The following is a 16,976-nucleotide window of genomic DNA, read 5'->3' on the forward strand; positions in this document are numbered from 1 at the left end:
CTGTCAACATGTTTTGGGTACTTTATTCAATTAATATTTGTGTTTTTATGCATTTTGAGAGGTTTCTGCATACAAATCATACATTTCTTCAGCAAAATCTTGTAATTATTTTTTGCCGAGGTTGCAGACGATCATGGTACTAAAAATAGAAACGAGTTGGTTTTTCCAACATTTTGTTTGATTTACTTGGCAAACAAAACTAATTGCGCAAGAATTATTATTGAAAAACAGAAAGTAACTGATTTCAGTTGGGAAATTTTTCATTGGATTGGGAATTTTTTGCTCCAGATTGGGGAAAAATAGAGCATATTTGGCTTTGGGAATGGGGCCGAATATCGGCCCCGTGAGAGAGGGTGAAAAAGCCCTGTACAGGAACATTGTTTGTCTAATCTATTTTTTTCTTTTGTCTGAATATCTGTGGTAATATTTCGACCCCATTCTTCAACGAGTTCTTCAAATAGTCGAGTGCGCTGTCACCGGACAGCTCTTGTTTAGCTCAACTATTCAAAGAATATGGAGAGCTTATTACACCCCGGCGTCGGCATTGGTTAAAGTTTTTATGAAATGGTAATATCTTGTATACCATCAAAGATATTTACTTCAAACTTGGAACACTTGTTTATTATAACAGTCTCTACCTGTAGGCAAGGGTACATAACTCTGTCAAGTATTTTGGCTGAATTAAGGCCCTTTTTGGACTTGCAAATTGGTTCAGATTTAGTACAAGGCCATGTTTTATAAAAACTATTTGACACATGGCTTTTAAACTTTGAATACTTGTTTATTATAACAGTCTCTACCTGTAGACAAGAATACATAACTCTGTCAAGTATTTTGGCTGAATTATGGCCCTTTTTGGACTTGGAAATTGGTTCAGTTTTCGTACAAGTACATATTTTGTCAAAACTTTGAACACTTGTTTATCATCATGATTTCCATCTGTAGGCAAGAGTATATAACTCTGTCAATTATTATACCCCCACCAAACATGTTTGAGGGGGGTATATAGGAGTCAGTTTTGTCGCGTCCCGTCGCGTCCCGTCCCGTCCCGTCGCGTCCCGAAATCTATTATCTCAGTTATTACCAAATGGATTTGATTCAAACTTAAAATACATGTTCCACCTTATCACGCACATCATGTGACACAAGGTGCATAACTCTTGACACCAAGTTTTCATGAATTATGTCCCCTTTTACTTAGAATTTAAGGTTAATTTTGTTGTATTTTCACTATATCTCAGTTATTACTAAATGGATTTGATTCAAACTTAAAATAGATGTTCCACCTCATCACCCAGATCATGTGACAAAAGGTGCATAACTCTGACACCATTTTTTTTATGAATTATGCCCCTTTTTACTTAGAATTTAAGGTTGATTTTGATGTATTTTCACTTTATCTCAGTTACTACTGAATGGATTTGATTCAAACTTAAAATAGATGTTCCACCTCATCACCCACATCATGTGCCCACATCATGTGACACAAGGTGCATAACTCTGACACCAAGTTTACATGAATTATGTCCCCTTTTACTTAGAATTTAAGGTTAATTTTGTTGTATTTTCACTATATCTCAGTTATTACAAAATGGATTTGATTCAAACTTAAAATAGTTGTTCCACCTCATCACCCAGATGATGTGACATAAGGTGCTTAACTCTGACATAAATTTTTTATGAATTATGTCCCCTTTTACTTTAAATTTAAGGTTGATTTTGATGTATTTTCACTATATCTCAATTATTACAAAATGGATTTGATTCAAACTTAAAATAGATGTTCCACCTCATCACCCACATCATGTGACACAAGGTGCATAACTCTGACACCAATTTTTCATGAATTATGCCCCTTTTTACTTAGAATTTAAGGTTAATTTTGATGTATTTTCACTATATCTCAATTACTACTGAATGGATTTGATTCAGACTTAAAATAGATGTTCCACCTCATCACCCACATCATGTGACACAAGGTGCATAATTCTGACACTATTTTTCTTGAAATGTGTCCCCTTTTACCTATAATTTAAGGTTAATTTTGATGTATTTTCACTAAATCTCATTCTGATTGGCTTAGAGCCAAAGGGAAGTAACCTTTTTTTAACCTTTGTACTGAGTTTCTTCCCCTTAAATTCCAGGAATTAGTCTATTTTAAGAAATCCTATTTTTAGATTTTCAATATTTTAGGTATTTTTCTAACTTTTTTATTATAAGTCCTATGTAAAAAGTAAAAACATTTTTCTGTGGTAACATGGGTCGGTAAGACACTTTTTTTGTATTCACTTTTAGTGTATCTCTAATATTAGAGATTTGATATATTTACTAGTATCACTATACTAGTATTATACTAGTATTACTTATATGTGGAAGCCCAGGATGAAGTACTCCAAAGTATTTTTAAGATTCCTTATGGTTGCCATTCTTCTGTGACAAGACCGTATGGTGGGGGTATGAGTCACTCCTGTGACAGTTCTAGTTTTTGCTGAATTGTGGCCCTTTTTTATATGCCCAACTCCGAAAGAGCAGGGCGTATTATGTTAACACCCGCGGCGGGCGGGTGGTTGGCGTCCAAAGCATGTCCGTTCTCTAAGTTGAACAGTTTTCATCTGATCTTCACCAAACTTGCTGACAATGTTTGTGGCCGTAATATTTTGGCCAGTTTTGATAACCACCCAAATCGTCCCTTGCACTCTTGGATTATGGCCCTTGAATTACTCGAAAAACTGCGAGTTGGCTTTGTCCGCTTTCTAAGTCGACCAGTTTTCATCCGATCTTCACCAAACTTGCTGACAATGTTTTTGGGCATAAAATCTAGGCCAAGTTCCATAACCACCCAAATCGCCATAGGCACTCTTAATTTCGTAGATGTTGTCATACATGGACTATAAAATATACTAAACAACGTCAGTACTTCCACCCTATACCATCAACTCTTTCACTATCCATAACAGCAACGGGTGATATATAGCTGTCTTTCCAACTGGCTTGTTACTTTTACTATAAATGTATTCAAAAAGCTGAGTATTTCAGTATAATTTCTAGTTTTAAGTTTACAATTTTTTTATTAAATAGATATGGTCATATTTCAACAGTTTGAACAGAAACTGTGTGTAGCTTCGAAATTAATTTATTTCAAGTCTGTCTTGGTTGCGCAACGAAAGTAAGCAAAGGGAGATAATAATAATTTATCAATCATGCATTTCTGATTAATATATATATTCTGAATGTATAAAGCTTGACAAAATAATATAATAATTCTTATATCCTTATCATTCCTAGACAAAGTATGGTTATTATGCCCCCCTTCGAAGAAGGAGGGGTATATTGTTTTGCAGATGTCGGTCGGTCGGTATGTAGACCAATCCATTTCCGGATGATAACTTGGGCCTAGGGTCATGAAAGTTGATAGGGTGGTTGGTCATAACCAGCAGATGTCCCCTTTTGATTTTGAGATCAGTAGGTCAAAGGTCAAGGTCACAGTGACCCAGAACAGTAAAACGGTTTCGGGATGCTAACTCAACATTTGGGCCTTGGATCATGAAAGTTGATAGGGAGGTTCGTCCTGACCAGCAAATCACCCATAAAGATTTTGAGATCAGTAGGTCAAAGGTCAAGGTCACAGATAGGGAGGTTGGTCATGACCAGCAGATGACCCCTATTGATTTTGAGATCAGTAGGTCAGAGGTCAACGTCACAGAGAGCTAGAACAGTTAAATGGTTTCTGGATGATAACTCAAGAATGATTTGGCCTAGGATCATGAAAGTTGATAGGGAAGTTGGTCATGACCAGCAGATGACACCTATTTTGAGGTCAGTAGGTCAAAGGTCAAGGTCACAGTGACCAGGAACAGTTTAATGGTTTCCAGATGATAACTCAAGAACGTTTGGGCCTAGGATCACAAAAGTTAAAAGGGAGGTTCGTCCTGACCAGCAAATGACCCTTAAAGATTTTGAGGTCAGTAGGTCAAAGGTCAAGGTCACAGTGACCTGGAACATTTAAAATGTGTCTGGATGATAACTAAGAATGCTTGGGCTTAGGATCACGAAACTTAATAGGAAGGTTTATCATGACAAGCAGACAACCCCTATTGATTTTGAGGTCAATAGGTCAAAGGTCAAGGTCACTTTGATCAAGAACAGTAGAACTTCTGTGCACAGTGACCAAATGATTTTGGTTCCTTGTGCAGTTACTGAATGCATCAAGGGGGGCATTTCGTGTTCTACTAGCTCTTGTTAATAATTATTATACTTACATTAAAAAATCAGTATTTTAGTTGGGCAACCAGGATAGAAAAATTAAAATCTGAAAATACAAGGAAAATTTAAGATAAATTAAGCACTCTGTGAACATATTATTAAATAAATGTGAAATGTTCAGACGTTAAAGTTTTCAGGAAATACCTTTCTTTAGCAAAATCTGATTAACCACCTTTACCGGTACATGTAGGACATGGGGTAATTCACCCAGTTAACGACACCATGTCAGTTAACCAGGTTAGTAAGAACATACCCCCTCTTCAGACAAGAATTACGGTTGTGATTGACATACTGATAAAATTATGTAGATAAAATAGTTGGGGTGATTACCTGTGGTGTAATTCCAGACAGATGTACTATATTTTATACTTTTTAGTAAAATCGTCCTTGGCGTTTTTGCATAGTAACTGGTACAACTGGTTAAGTTTTAGAAAATTATTACTGTATTTAACAAGGGTAGGTATTTGAAATAGCTCCACTTTATTTTACATGGTAGCTCCTGAAAAAATATGCTGTTTTTATTAAGGGTAGCTTTAAAATACAACAACAAAAATTTGTCACTTTATTTTACAGGGATAGCTTTAAAAAATGCCTCACTTCTTTACAAGGATAATGGGGTTATCAGGATGTCTAGTCATCCTTCATGTGGGATTATAAAGTGCTGCATGCATTAAAATACAAGTTTTTTTCCATTTAAAAAAAAACCAAAAAACAATACAGATCAAACTTAGGATGTAGCATCATTGTAAAGTCCTCCACCAGATTTATTCAAATGGGGGTGCTTGGTCCATTTTAGGAGCAGCTAGAGCTATCAATAGAATAATCTTTGAAATAACTTCTTCCCACAAAAGCCTTGATGGATCTTCATCAAACTTGGTCTGTAGCATCAGTATAAGGTCCTCTTTGCTCCCTTTAGGGGCCGCTAGTGCAAGAAATAGAAAATCCTTTAAACAGCTCATGAACTGCATCTTCATCAAACTTGGTCTGTTGCATTCTTACACAGTTTTCTGTTAGATTTCTTCAGAGGAGGCACTTGGCCTCTTTAACCCTTACTCTGCTTAATTTCTATAATGAACTTGTCCATCTTACAGTTTGGACAGTACCGTTAACTATCAAAAGATACTGACCGAATGGCGAACAGTGCAGATCTTGCTCAGACTGCATGGATTTGCAGGCTGATCATGATCTACACTGGTCTCAAAGGCAGAATCAATCATGTCCAGCATGATAAGGGTTAAAGGGCCATTAGAAGTAAAACAAGAAATATTTTTTAATAAACAACATTTTCCTGTGAAATGCACAACAGATTATCATTAAACTTGGTTCATAGCATCCTGGTATCAGGTAAGGTCCTCCCTCAAATTTGTTCAAATTGGGACATTTCACTTGATTTTCTGTGGGTTTTTTAGCTCATCTGATTTTTTGAAAAAAAAAATGAAGAGTTATTGTCATCACTTGATTGGCGTTGGCATTGGCATTGCCGGGTTAAGTTTTATGTTTAGGTCAGCTTTTCTCCTAAACTATCAAAGGTATTGCTTTGAAACTTGCAACACTTGTTCACCATCATTAGATGACCCTGTACAGCAAGAAATATAACTCCATTCTGCTTTTTGCAAGAATTATGGCCTCTTTTGGACTTAGAAAATATCAGATTTCTTGGTTAAGTTTTATGTTTAGGTAACTTTTTCTCCTAAACTATCAAAGCTATTGCTTTGAAACTCGTGACACTTGTTCACCATCATAAGCTGACCCTGTACAGCAAGAAACATAACTCCATCCTGCTTTTTGCAAGAATTATGGCCCTTTTTGGACTTAGAAAATCAGATTTCTTGGTTAAGTTTTATGTTTAGGTCAGCTTTTCTCCTAAACTATCAAAGATATTGCTTTAAAACTTGCAACACTTGTTCACCATCATAAGCTGACCCTGTACAGCAAGAAACGTAACTCTGTCCTGCTTTTTGCAAGAACTATGGCCCCTTTAGACTTTGAAAATATCAGATTTATTGGTTAAGTTTTATGTTTAGGTAAGCTTTTCTCCTAAACTATCAAAACTATAATTGCTTTGAAACTTGCAACAGTTGTTCACCATCATAAGGTGACTCTGTACATCAAGAAACATAACTCCATCCTGCTTTTTGCAAGAATTATGGCCCTTTTTGGACTTAGAAAATCATGGGTAGGACAGTATTTCTATTATAATACAAAAAAATCAGATGAGCATCAGCACCCGCAAGGCGATGCTCTTGTTTATACTAGACACAACTCATGATTCAGTGTGTCAGACATATATGAAAGGTGAAAAAGTGAAGGTCAGTTGAGTGACTTAGGGCCACTATGGCCATTTTGTTTCATTATTGTATAAAGATATTTTGATATTCACTTACTGTGAAATCATTAATATTTGTGGGGGACTAATTTTTATGCTCCCGGCATCTACTGATGCGGGAGGCATATAGTGATCGTCCTGTCCATCCGTTCGTCGGTCCGTACGAGGTTAACCAAATGGGACCGTTTCGTCTAGCATCAATACCCCTTACTACAATGACTTGATACTAATGCAGATGTATCCTGTGACCATTCCTTGGGGACATCAAGCATTTATTGAACACAGCTTCTTGTCATGGATTTTATGGTTGAGTCAATCCATGAAATTTAACCCCAACGAACAAGTAAAATTCACATTCAGTTGAAATCCATGAATTCATATCCCCACGACATTGCCGTTTTGACCAAAACCACGAAATTTCATGCCCTTGAAATTAAATGATTTAACAGTATTATCATTCATTAAATCGGATACTGTACTATGGTTTCTTCTGTTTTACTTGAAGTGTGGTCATTGAAACCTATTACCGTTACCTACTGTGCACATTTACAAAGATTAACTCTTACTGCATGTTAGAGTTGATTACAAAAACTTGAGATCTATCACAATTTTTGCAAAATTTCCTGACTTTTATTGAACTAAATGTCTACTAATCAAAATTAGTATTGTCTTTTTACTTCCCTGAAAGCCCAGGTGGCTTTATTGTTTAGACAGTCATGATGTTTTTAGGATACTTATGACTTTGGCACATTCACGCTTCAAGGTCAATGTCAGCTCCATTTCATCTTGGCGGCTTGAAAGATTTTGTTACAAAATTGGCATCAGTCATTTACTTCATCAAGATGACAACGCAGAGCATGTGACCAGGGTCAATAATTTCAAGATCAAAGTAACACTTGAAAGTCAAAGATCAAATAGCTGAAATTTTTGTACGGTCTGTATCTTCTGAGCCTCTGGAGCTATTTTCAAAAATCTACCATCATTTGTGAACAGGCAGAGTGCACAACCCATGTCACAAGGTCAGAGGTCAAGGTCACACTTGAAGGTTTGATCACAAGATTTTACTTCCCCTGTATTAAAGCAGCATCTTGGGATAATAATCACATTTAGTGATAACTCTAGTTGTGTATTAACAATGATTAATCGTAAAACTTAGTAATAGTAAACTTGTTTTTGGATACAGCAAGGTCACCATTGAATATATAACATTCAGCTATCTCAAATTTCTGTACATATTTGAGGTCTGATTACTTAATTCATCCGGATTTCTGACCTTAAACTAGACTTGGGACATTTTTTCATGATAAATTTCAGAGGACAATTTTCTCAGCATGCTATTGAAAATCTTCATGGCTGTGTTGGTATTTAGATAAAATGAATGTAGTCCTTTAAGTGATAGATAGATTAAAGACTGGCCGCACAATAACTGTGGTCTGCTGTGTTATCATGATGGTATTATGCACCATTTGAAGATTTGTATAAAAAAATGAGAAGTAGGATATCTTCTATGTTTCTACAGTCACAAATTCATAGTGACATGACTTGACTGTGTGTTTATTACTGATTGGGCCATACCAAATTGATTTGTTGTTCGTCGGAACTACCGCATCAACGAATTCATTCCCGAGAAAAAGAAAAAAAAATTCACCCGCCCGCACGTTCATAAAAATCTCCGAAAAAAAATTTTTTTTCTGCTTACGCGGTCCGGAATGATATGGCAAAACAGGTTTTATCGCTGTTTTATTGTGTCAAAGTGATATTGATCGGAATTCATACGTTCGTAATACATGTAGCTGATGACTCGAACTCAAAAAGTCGGGAATTATGATGTTTTTTTATCATTTGTTTTAAATCTGGAGTGTCTGTGCTAGTGCCACACATGGCCTCCGATGTGCCGGTAGGTGATGAAGTAGGCACGTTCTACCATTGTTCAATACATTGAAAAGAACAAGCCCGACTTGTAAGAGGTGCACGTGGATTCAGTTAAAAATATTTGGATTATAAACATAGAAATATTGTTCAGATAAAGTTTTCAAACCATTTGTTATCAGTTGTTTAGTTTTAGATCTCGAGCCAAAGCCAGTGCTTTCTTAAAAAAAAGAAGTTTGTTCACAGATCCTGACTGATCTATCACATTAATTGTCTGGGGCCTAAATCGTTTTGAACGAAACTTCTTTAGTACTGCAGTCAGAATCAGATATTCTATCAAAATGCATATATTCGATTTAAAAAAATGTTTAGCTTTTCAAATAAGTAGTGTAGATATAAAAAATAATTTCTGTCGTATTGTAACCCCAATTTTTCCTGTTAGTATATTAATTTGCTGTGAATTGATCGAAAGAAAGAATCTGAAAAAACAGACCTTCCCAACTCAAAATTTCTTGGTCAGTGAAAGCACAACAAATAACACTTTTAAGAGTGGCCATATTGGGATCATTTTTTTGTCCGTCTGTTATCATTTTTGACTGAAATGAACCTCTACCACAAAAACTTAAGCTAGACTGATCTGTTAATTAAGAAATTATTCTAGTGGGATTCGAGCAATGTCGATGCATTTAATTGTGTGCCCAACTCCGTTTGATCTCATTGGTCAAGTGACTTATTACTTGCCCCTCACCTCTACCGTTTGGAGTTTCACTAGGGGCACAAAGTTGCTCATGTGTCGAAGCCATCTAACTGGGTTTCAGAAGATATGTTAATTATTCAATTTGGGTGCCCATTTTGTGTTAAATATTCCTCATCCTCCGCAGTTAAATGGGCACGCCTTCAGATTAATGTAGAACAATCAAAATTAGAAATAAGACATTCATCCCTTAGTAATTATAAATACAAAATAAAAATAAAGTGATTCAGTGAGTTTTAGCAAGAATTTATTTGCAAAACCATTCATATAGAAAAGCTATCTACTGTGTTAGTCACACTGTAAATGTTTAAGTTCTGTGTTATTCTTAAAGAAATGTTAACTTCATGTATAATCATATCTGCAAAAAAAAAAAAAAAAAAATACCCGTTCGCTCCATGTTAAAGCTACCCGCCTCAGAAAAAATCAAAATTGAGAAAAAAAAAAAAAAAAAAAAAATCGCTCGCTCGCTCTCTCATTTTTTTTTGAAAATTTTCCGAAGAACTATGAATCAATTTGGTATGGCCTTGTGGTATCAAATTAATGTAGCAGTGTACATGTGCAGAAATTGTAGTTGAGTTTAGACCACTCTTTTGTTTCTAGAGTACTAAAAAGATTGGCTGAATAAAAACAGGTTACGCACAGTTCTAAAAAGTTCTTGTTTGGTGCCAATTTTTTTCTGAAAAATGCCAGAAGGTCCCTTGCTTAAAAAGTCCTTAAAAATGCTATTAAAGTCTTGAAAGTGAGTAAAGTTTTGTAACCATTTTTAGCTCGTCTGGTTTTTGAAAAAAATCTATGAGGTATTGTCGTCACTTGATCGTTGGTGTCGTTGTCTGCGTCGGCGTTTGTTAAATTTTTTGTTTAGGTCCACTTTTTCTCACGTACTGTAAGAGCTACTGCTTTGAAACTTTGCACACTTTTTTATCATCATTAGATGACTGTAGGCCAAGAAATATAACTCTGATTTGCATTTTATCATAACTATGGCCCTTTTTGTACTTAGAAAATTTGGGTTTCTTGGTTAAAATTTTTGTTTAGGTCCACCTTTTCTGAAAAACTATAACAGCTACAGCTTTGAAACTTTGCACACTTCTGTATCATCATTGGATGACTATGTAGGCCAAGAACCATAACTCTAACCTGCGTTTTGTTAGACTTATGGCCCTTGTTGTACTTAGAAATTCTGAACTGTAACTCATTTCTTACATACTGTCCAGCACTTGCAGACGAGCAATGGCACCCGTAGGCAGTGCTCTTGTTAATTTGTGAAGAAACGATGAGTGGTAAATCTGGTTACCGTACAGTAATGTATAAGCAACGAAATATGTTATTCGTACTGAGGTCGAATTAACATATATTTTTTTTTTTGTTTGTTTGTTTGTTTTGGGTTTAACGCCGTTTTTCAACAGTATTGCAGTCATGTAACGGCCGGCAGTTAACCTAGCCAGTGTTCCTGGATTCTGTACCAGTACAAACTTGTTCTCCGCAAGTAACTGCCCCGCATGAATCAGAGGTGGAGGACTAATGATTTCAGACACAATGTCGTTTATCAAATAGTCACGGAGAACATACGCCCCGCCCGAGGATCGAACTCGCGACCCCGCTATCCGTAGACCAACGCTCTTACCTACTGAGCTAAGCGGGCAGGCTCGAATTAACATATAGGAGGGGCAAATGACTAGCAGTTCAGAAATTTCCATTTGAAGTTTTATTGCCCTTCATACACCTTAACCCTTACCCTGCTGAATTTCTATAATGAACTTGTCCATCTTTCAATTTGGACAGTTCCATTTACTGTTAAAGGGGTGCTTATCAAAATGATATTGAATGAATGGTGAACAGTGCAGATCATGATCAGACTGCATGGATGTGCAGGCTGATAATGATCTACACTGGCCGCAAAGGCAGGATCAGTCGTGTCCAGCATGATGAAGGTTAAGCATTATATATAGCTTGCAAAAAGTTCTGATTTTGCAGTGTTTGATAATTAGATGAAAACTGTATAATGTTTCATTTCAGAAGAATAATTTATTTTTAAAGTTCTCCCTTATAATTTGTACTGATAGTTGATAATGAATGGTGTTGATTTTACAGGCCAGCAATCAAAAGCAAAGGAATCTGGTAAGTCTAAGGCTGTATCAAAGTACTCAAAGTGCTGGAAAATACAGTATTGAGGAAAAGAGCTAAAACAATTTGTATTTTATTTTTGCCAGAATATATACAGCTGACATAGCTTGCTTTTACAGTGTTGTTCATTTTCAACAAAGGACAAAATCCCTTGGCTTGTTGATGAAGATTGAGACAGAAATTTGATATGATTTAATTATAAACAATAATTTTTGTCAATTTCATTGCAATACATTTCCAAGATAGGGACTTTGTCCATATATGGTTGAAGTTAAGCATTTTTTACCCTTTGAACATGTTTGGTTACTTTTTCTATGCTTTCTTGCATGGTATGCAGAGATACAATGGATGCAGTGTATAAAAAATAATCTGCTATTACAATATGGTACATTATCACAGTAGACCATTCTAAAAATGGTGCATTGTCATTGGTCAGTTTAAAGTTTGAGCTTAAAATCAGCCGATCGTATGCTGGATCTTGGACCATTTTGCATTTCTTCAGAGAGAAAAAATACAATTGAAATTTCACTGGATGATGAGGACACATCTAGAAGCTAAGGGTAATAGAACTAGTTTGAACAAGTCATGAAAAAAGTGACTTACATATATGAGCAATTATTACGAGTAATTGTGGTTAAAGAGAGACAACAGATAACTTGTGCTTCAAAGCTTGTGAGTTCCAGTGAATTATTTGCTTGTTTATTGATAGTACTGCAACTTTTTTGTTACACATTTTTGGCAGTGGTCTTTAATAGATTCTGTTACACATTCTTTGTAATGTTCTTCAATAGATGGCCCTAGTAATAAGCACTACTTCTATTCAATTAAGCTTAGTGCAGTGTGATAACCTCGTAATGTCAACCCTAAGAGCAAATACCTCTCTACGAAGGCCACAAATTTGTTTCCAAGAAGACAAGGTTAATACTTAGTTAATTTTCCTTTCTAAAAAGATTTATCTCTGTAAAATTCTTATCTTCCCATCTGTGGTGTTGCTCTAGACAGGTTGCATTGCCCCCAAAAAATGACAGGAGCAAAAATAGGTTGAAACGTTTTGAAAAAGGTTTGTTGATCTTTTTGTGTGAGCTTTATTTAGCTGCTTGCACCAGAATACAGCATGTTTCAGTATGGCTACTTTATACGTACATTGCATTATCTTTTGTTGTGTTTGTAGAGAAAGTGAAAATTGTATTGCTTTTGAACAATACTGTTGAAAAGTATTTCCGAATTTTGTATAACATAAGAAATGACAGAAATTCAACAAATTTCATGTTTTTTCTCCCTAAACTTCTATCATAAATCTTTTTCTTACAAAATTGATATTATTTGAGCCGTGCCATGGGAAAACCAACATAGTGGCTTTGCGACCAGCATGGATCCAGACCAGCCTGCGCATCCGCGCAGTCTGGTCAGGATCCATGCTGTTCGCTAACAGTTTCTCCAATTCCAATAGGCTTTAAAAGCGAACAGCATGGAGCCTGACCAGACTGCGCGGATGCGCAGGCTGGTCTGGATCCATGCTGGTCGCAAACCCACTATGTTGGTTTTCCCATGGCACGGCTCATTTAATATTTTTGTGATGGTAAATGAATGCTCAAGTGTTTAACCACCTAAAACTGGCTTTGGTTGCCATGAATTTATCTGTTATAAAACTAATCTTGTATTTCTCATTTACAATGGCACGGTTTGATGGAAGAATTTACTGGAACAGTTTTAATGGCTACAGGTCTAAGAAATGTTTTACTAATCATTGCCATTTGTGTTGCTGGAAACTTGACATATTTTGTGATCCAGGGCATAAGTTGTATCTCTAAAGCAGTTTGGAGCATATTATCATTGTATAAAATAACTTTCTGGTTTTCATGTTTGTTATTATTGAATTTGTTTGCAGGCATGACAAGACCAGGTATGGGACCGGGGATGCCCCCACCACAGATGGGTATGGGGACACCACTGGACAGGAAGCGACAGAGTGATTCAAGAGCTGCACAGCATATGAAAGCGTCAGTTAACTGCTTTTTATCTCATCTTACATTTTTAGCTCACCTGTCACAAAGTGACAAGGTGAGCTTTTGTGATCGCGCAGCGTCCGTCGTCCGTCCGTGCGTCCATCCGTGCGTAAACTTTTGCTTGTGACCACTCTAGAGGTCACATTTTTCATGGGGTCTTTATGAAAATTGGTCAGAATGTTCACTTGATGATATCTAGGTCAAGTTCGAAACTGGGTCACTTGCGATCAAAAACTAGGTCAGTAGGTCAAATAATAGAAAAACCTTGTGACCTCTCTAAAGGCCATATTTTTCATGGGATCTGTAGGAAAGTTGGTCTGAACGTTCATCTTGATGATATCTAGGTCAAGTTCGAAACTGGGTCACATGCAGTCAAAAACTAGGTCAGTAGGTCACCCTTTCCCACATCGATAAGTTTATCACCGTATCTATCGATTACCGAACAGAAACGTATTGACCCGAGTCTATCGGTTCCCCGATAGAAACGTATTATACCGATTAACGGCCATTTGAACAGAATCATTTTATCCCGTGTCTCATAATCAATCACTTTATTTTCGTTCTTTTCCTAAAGAAACAAATTCCGGATGTTTACTAACTCAAAATATGGGATTTCGTCATCATTATTTACGTACAAGATCATGTGGTTACTATTCAAATTTATCGAGTACTTTGCAAAGAAAGACACCGGGGTATTTTCCTACATGTGCACGACGCTACGTCATGGATAATTACTGAGAAAACTGCTTGCAACTGGCCGGTTCGCGGGCTTTCCTCGTTCTAAAAATAACAACCATTTAACATCAAAGTATTTTTAAATGTGTTAGGTCATGAAGGTCACGCGTGATACATGCAGATTTCCCCTAAACAACAATTTGTGTATACGATGGCTTGGAATTTATGGCCTTACATAACGGGAAGTGTTAATCAAAACAGAAGGACCGCGGCTTTCAAATATTTTATGACACCCCAAGAGTTAATTGCAGCGGAAGTCACCCGTGATGTGCCGACGTTTGATCATCAAAATATTACGTAATATTATCTTAAAAATATTTTAATTTTTAGCACAAGAATATTGTAGTCGGTTACGAGTCTCGATCTCAGCGATCTTTTTGCACTTTCAGAAATTTTACGATCCGTTATTTTTGTAGTGTTATTCAGTTTGATGGTTGTTTTTTTATATAAATACTTACCGATTTGGATTCGGAAGATAAGTCTATTAACTATAAATCAAACTTTCAAACATCAAAATGAAATTGTATATGAATTTCAATGTGAAAGTAATCCAAAACAGAATTTTATACCTAAAAAAATATATTCCCGTACTTTAACACTTTATATCTTGGAAACTCAAAGAGAAACTACAATAAATTTTGTATCATCGGAAAGAGAATTTAAATTGCTGTAAACTTTATATTGACAAAAATAATGTCAAACTTACAGAAAATATTAAAATAATGACATTTTTAACATAAGTGTGTGTAATCACAAAATAATGCCAACACCTCTGTTCAGATAAGACAGTCACCTTTATCAGCCATATACCGATTATTGATTATTGATTATCACTTATCAGTGTTATGTAAAAGAGGTTACTCTGGCTTCTGTTCTGTGTGGTAAAGGGTATAGAAAAACCTTGTGACCTCTCTAGAGGCCATACTTTTGAATGGATCTTCATAAAAGTTGGTCAGAATGTTCATCTTGATGATATCTAGGTCAAGTTCGAAAGTGGGTCACGTGCCATCAAAAACTAGGTCAGTAGGTCAAATAATAGAAAAACCTTGTGACCTCTCTAAAGGCCATATTTTTCATGGGATCTGTATGAAAGTTGGTCTGAATGTTCATCTTGATGATATCTAGGTCAAGTTCGAAACAGGGTCATGTGCGGTCAAAAACTAGGTCAGTAGGTCTAAAAATAGAAAAACCTTGTGACCTCTCTAGAGGCCATACTTGTGAATGGATCTCCATAAAAATTGGTCAGAATGTTCATCTTGATGATATCTAGGTCAAGTTCGAAAGCGGGTCACGTGCCGTCAAAAAGTAGGTCAGTAGGTCAAATAATGAAAAAACATTTACCTCTCTAGAGGCCATATTTTTCATGGGATCTGTATGAAAATTGGTCTGAATGTTTATCTTGATGATATATAGGTTAAGTTTGAAACTGGGTCAACTGCGATCAAAAACTAGGTCAGTAGGTCTTAAAATAGAAAAACCTTGTGACCTCTCTAGAGGCCATACCCTTGAATGGGTCTTCATGAAAATGGGTCAGAATGTTCACCTTGATGATATCTAGGTCAAGTTTGAATCTGGGTCACGTGCCTTCAAAAACTAGGTCAGTAGGTCAAATAATAAAAAAAACCTTGTGACCTCTCTAGAGGCCATACTTTTCATGGGATCTGAATGAAAGTTGGTCTGAATGTTCATCTTGATGATATCTAGATCAAGTTTGAAACTGGGTCAACTGCGGTCAAAAACTAGGTAAGTAGGTCTAAAATTAGAAAAATCTTTTGACCTCTCTAGAGGCCATATTTTTCAATGGATCTTCATGAAAATTCGTCTGAATGTTCACCTTGATGATATCTAGGTCAGTTTCGAAACTGGGTCACGTGCGGTCAAAAACTAGACCAGTAGGTATAAAAATAGAAAAACCTTGTGACCTCTCTAGAGGCCATATTTTTCATGAGATCTTCATGAAAATTAGTGAGAATGTTCTCCTTGATGATATCTAGGTAAAGTTCAAAACAGGGTCAGGTACCTTCGAAAACTAGGTCAATAGGTCAAATAATAGAAAAACCTTGTGATCTCTCTAGAGGCCATATTTTTCAATGGATCTTCATGAAAATTGGTCAGAATTTTTATCTTGATAATATCTAGGTAAAGTTCAAAACTTGGTCACATGAGCTCAAAAACTTGGTCACTATGTAAAATAATAGAAAAAAACGATGTCATACTCAAAACTGGGTCATGTGGGAAGAGGTGAGCAATTCAGGACCATCATGGTCCTCTTGTTATCTTGATGATGTCTAGGTCAAGTTCAAAACTGGGTCAAATGAGCTCTAAAGCTAGGTCACTATGTCAAATAATAGAAAAAACGACGTCATACTCAGAACTGGGTCATGTGGGAACAGGTAAGCGATTCAGGACCATCATGGTCTTCTTGTTTAATGTTTACAGAAAGTTGTATTTTTAGAATCCTACCTTAGGTTGCTACATTAATGAGCCGTGCCATGAGAAAACCAACATAGTGGGTTTGTGACCAGCATGGATTCAGACCAGCCTGCGCATTAGCGCAGTCTGGTCAGGATCCATGTTGTTTGCTTTCAAAGCCTATTGCAATTATAGAAACCGTTAGCGAACAGCATGGCTGGTCTGGATCCATGCTGGTTGCAAACCCATTATGTTGGTTTTCTCATGGCGTGGCTCATTTCTTTATTCTGGATTAAAATCAGAAATGTTAGCTTAAGAATAGTTAAGATTACCTTTTTGATGATCCTATGTTCTAGGGGAATACCTATAGTCAGTCTATTATTTCTTGGCCAGTTAAAAGGAAATTAAACTGTGGGCAGATTATTCCGGGCATGTGCATATGGTACCAAACCATGTCTGGAGAAATGTTCAAAGAGGACATTCTGAC

At 36.3% G+C, this 16,976-nt stretch overlaps 1 protein-coding gene across 3 annotated transcripts in view; it reads left to right on the forward strand.

The window, feature by feature from the left end:
- The window catches only part of LOC123532112 (SWI/SNF-related matrix-associated actin-dependent regulator of chromatin subfamily D member 1-like), a 117,917-nt gene that overhangs the window by 47,648 nt on the left and 53,293 nt on the right, over nt 1–16,976 (forward strand). For 2 of the 3 annotated variants that reach the window (XM_053518708.1, XM_053518710.1), the window contains exons 3-4: nt 11,304–11,330; nt 13,225–13,336. In XM_053518708.1, coding sequence (XP_053374683.1) covers nt 11,304–11,330; nt 13,225–13,336 — 139 coding nt within the window. The remainder of the gene's footprint in view (nt 1–11,303; nt 11,331–13,224; nt 13,337–16,976) is intronic. The other variant, XM_053518709.1, reaches the window with a different exon arrangement.

Source organism: Mercenaria mercenaria, chromosome 11 (assembly GCF_021730395.1).
Source record: "Mercenaria mercenaria strain notata chromosome 11, MADL_Memer_1, whole genome shotgun sequence".
Lineage (NCBI taxonomy): Eukaryota > Metazoa > Mollusca > Bivalvia > Venerida > Veneridae > Mercenaria > Mercenaria mercenaria.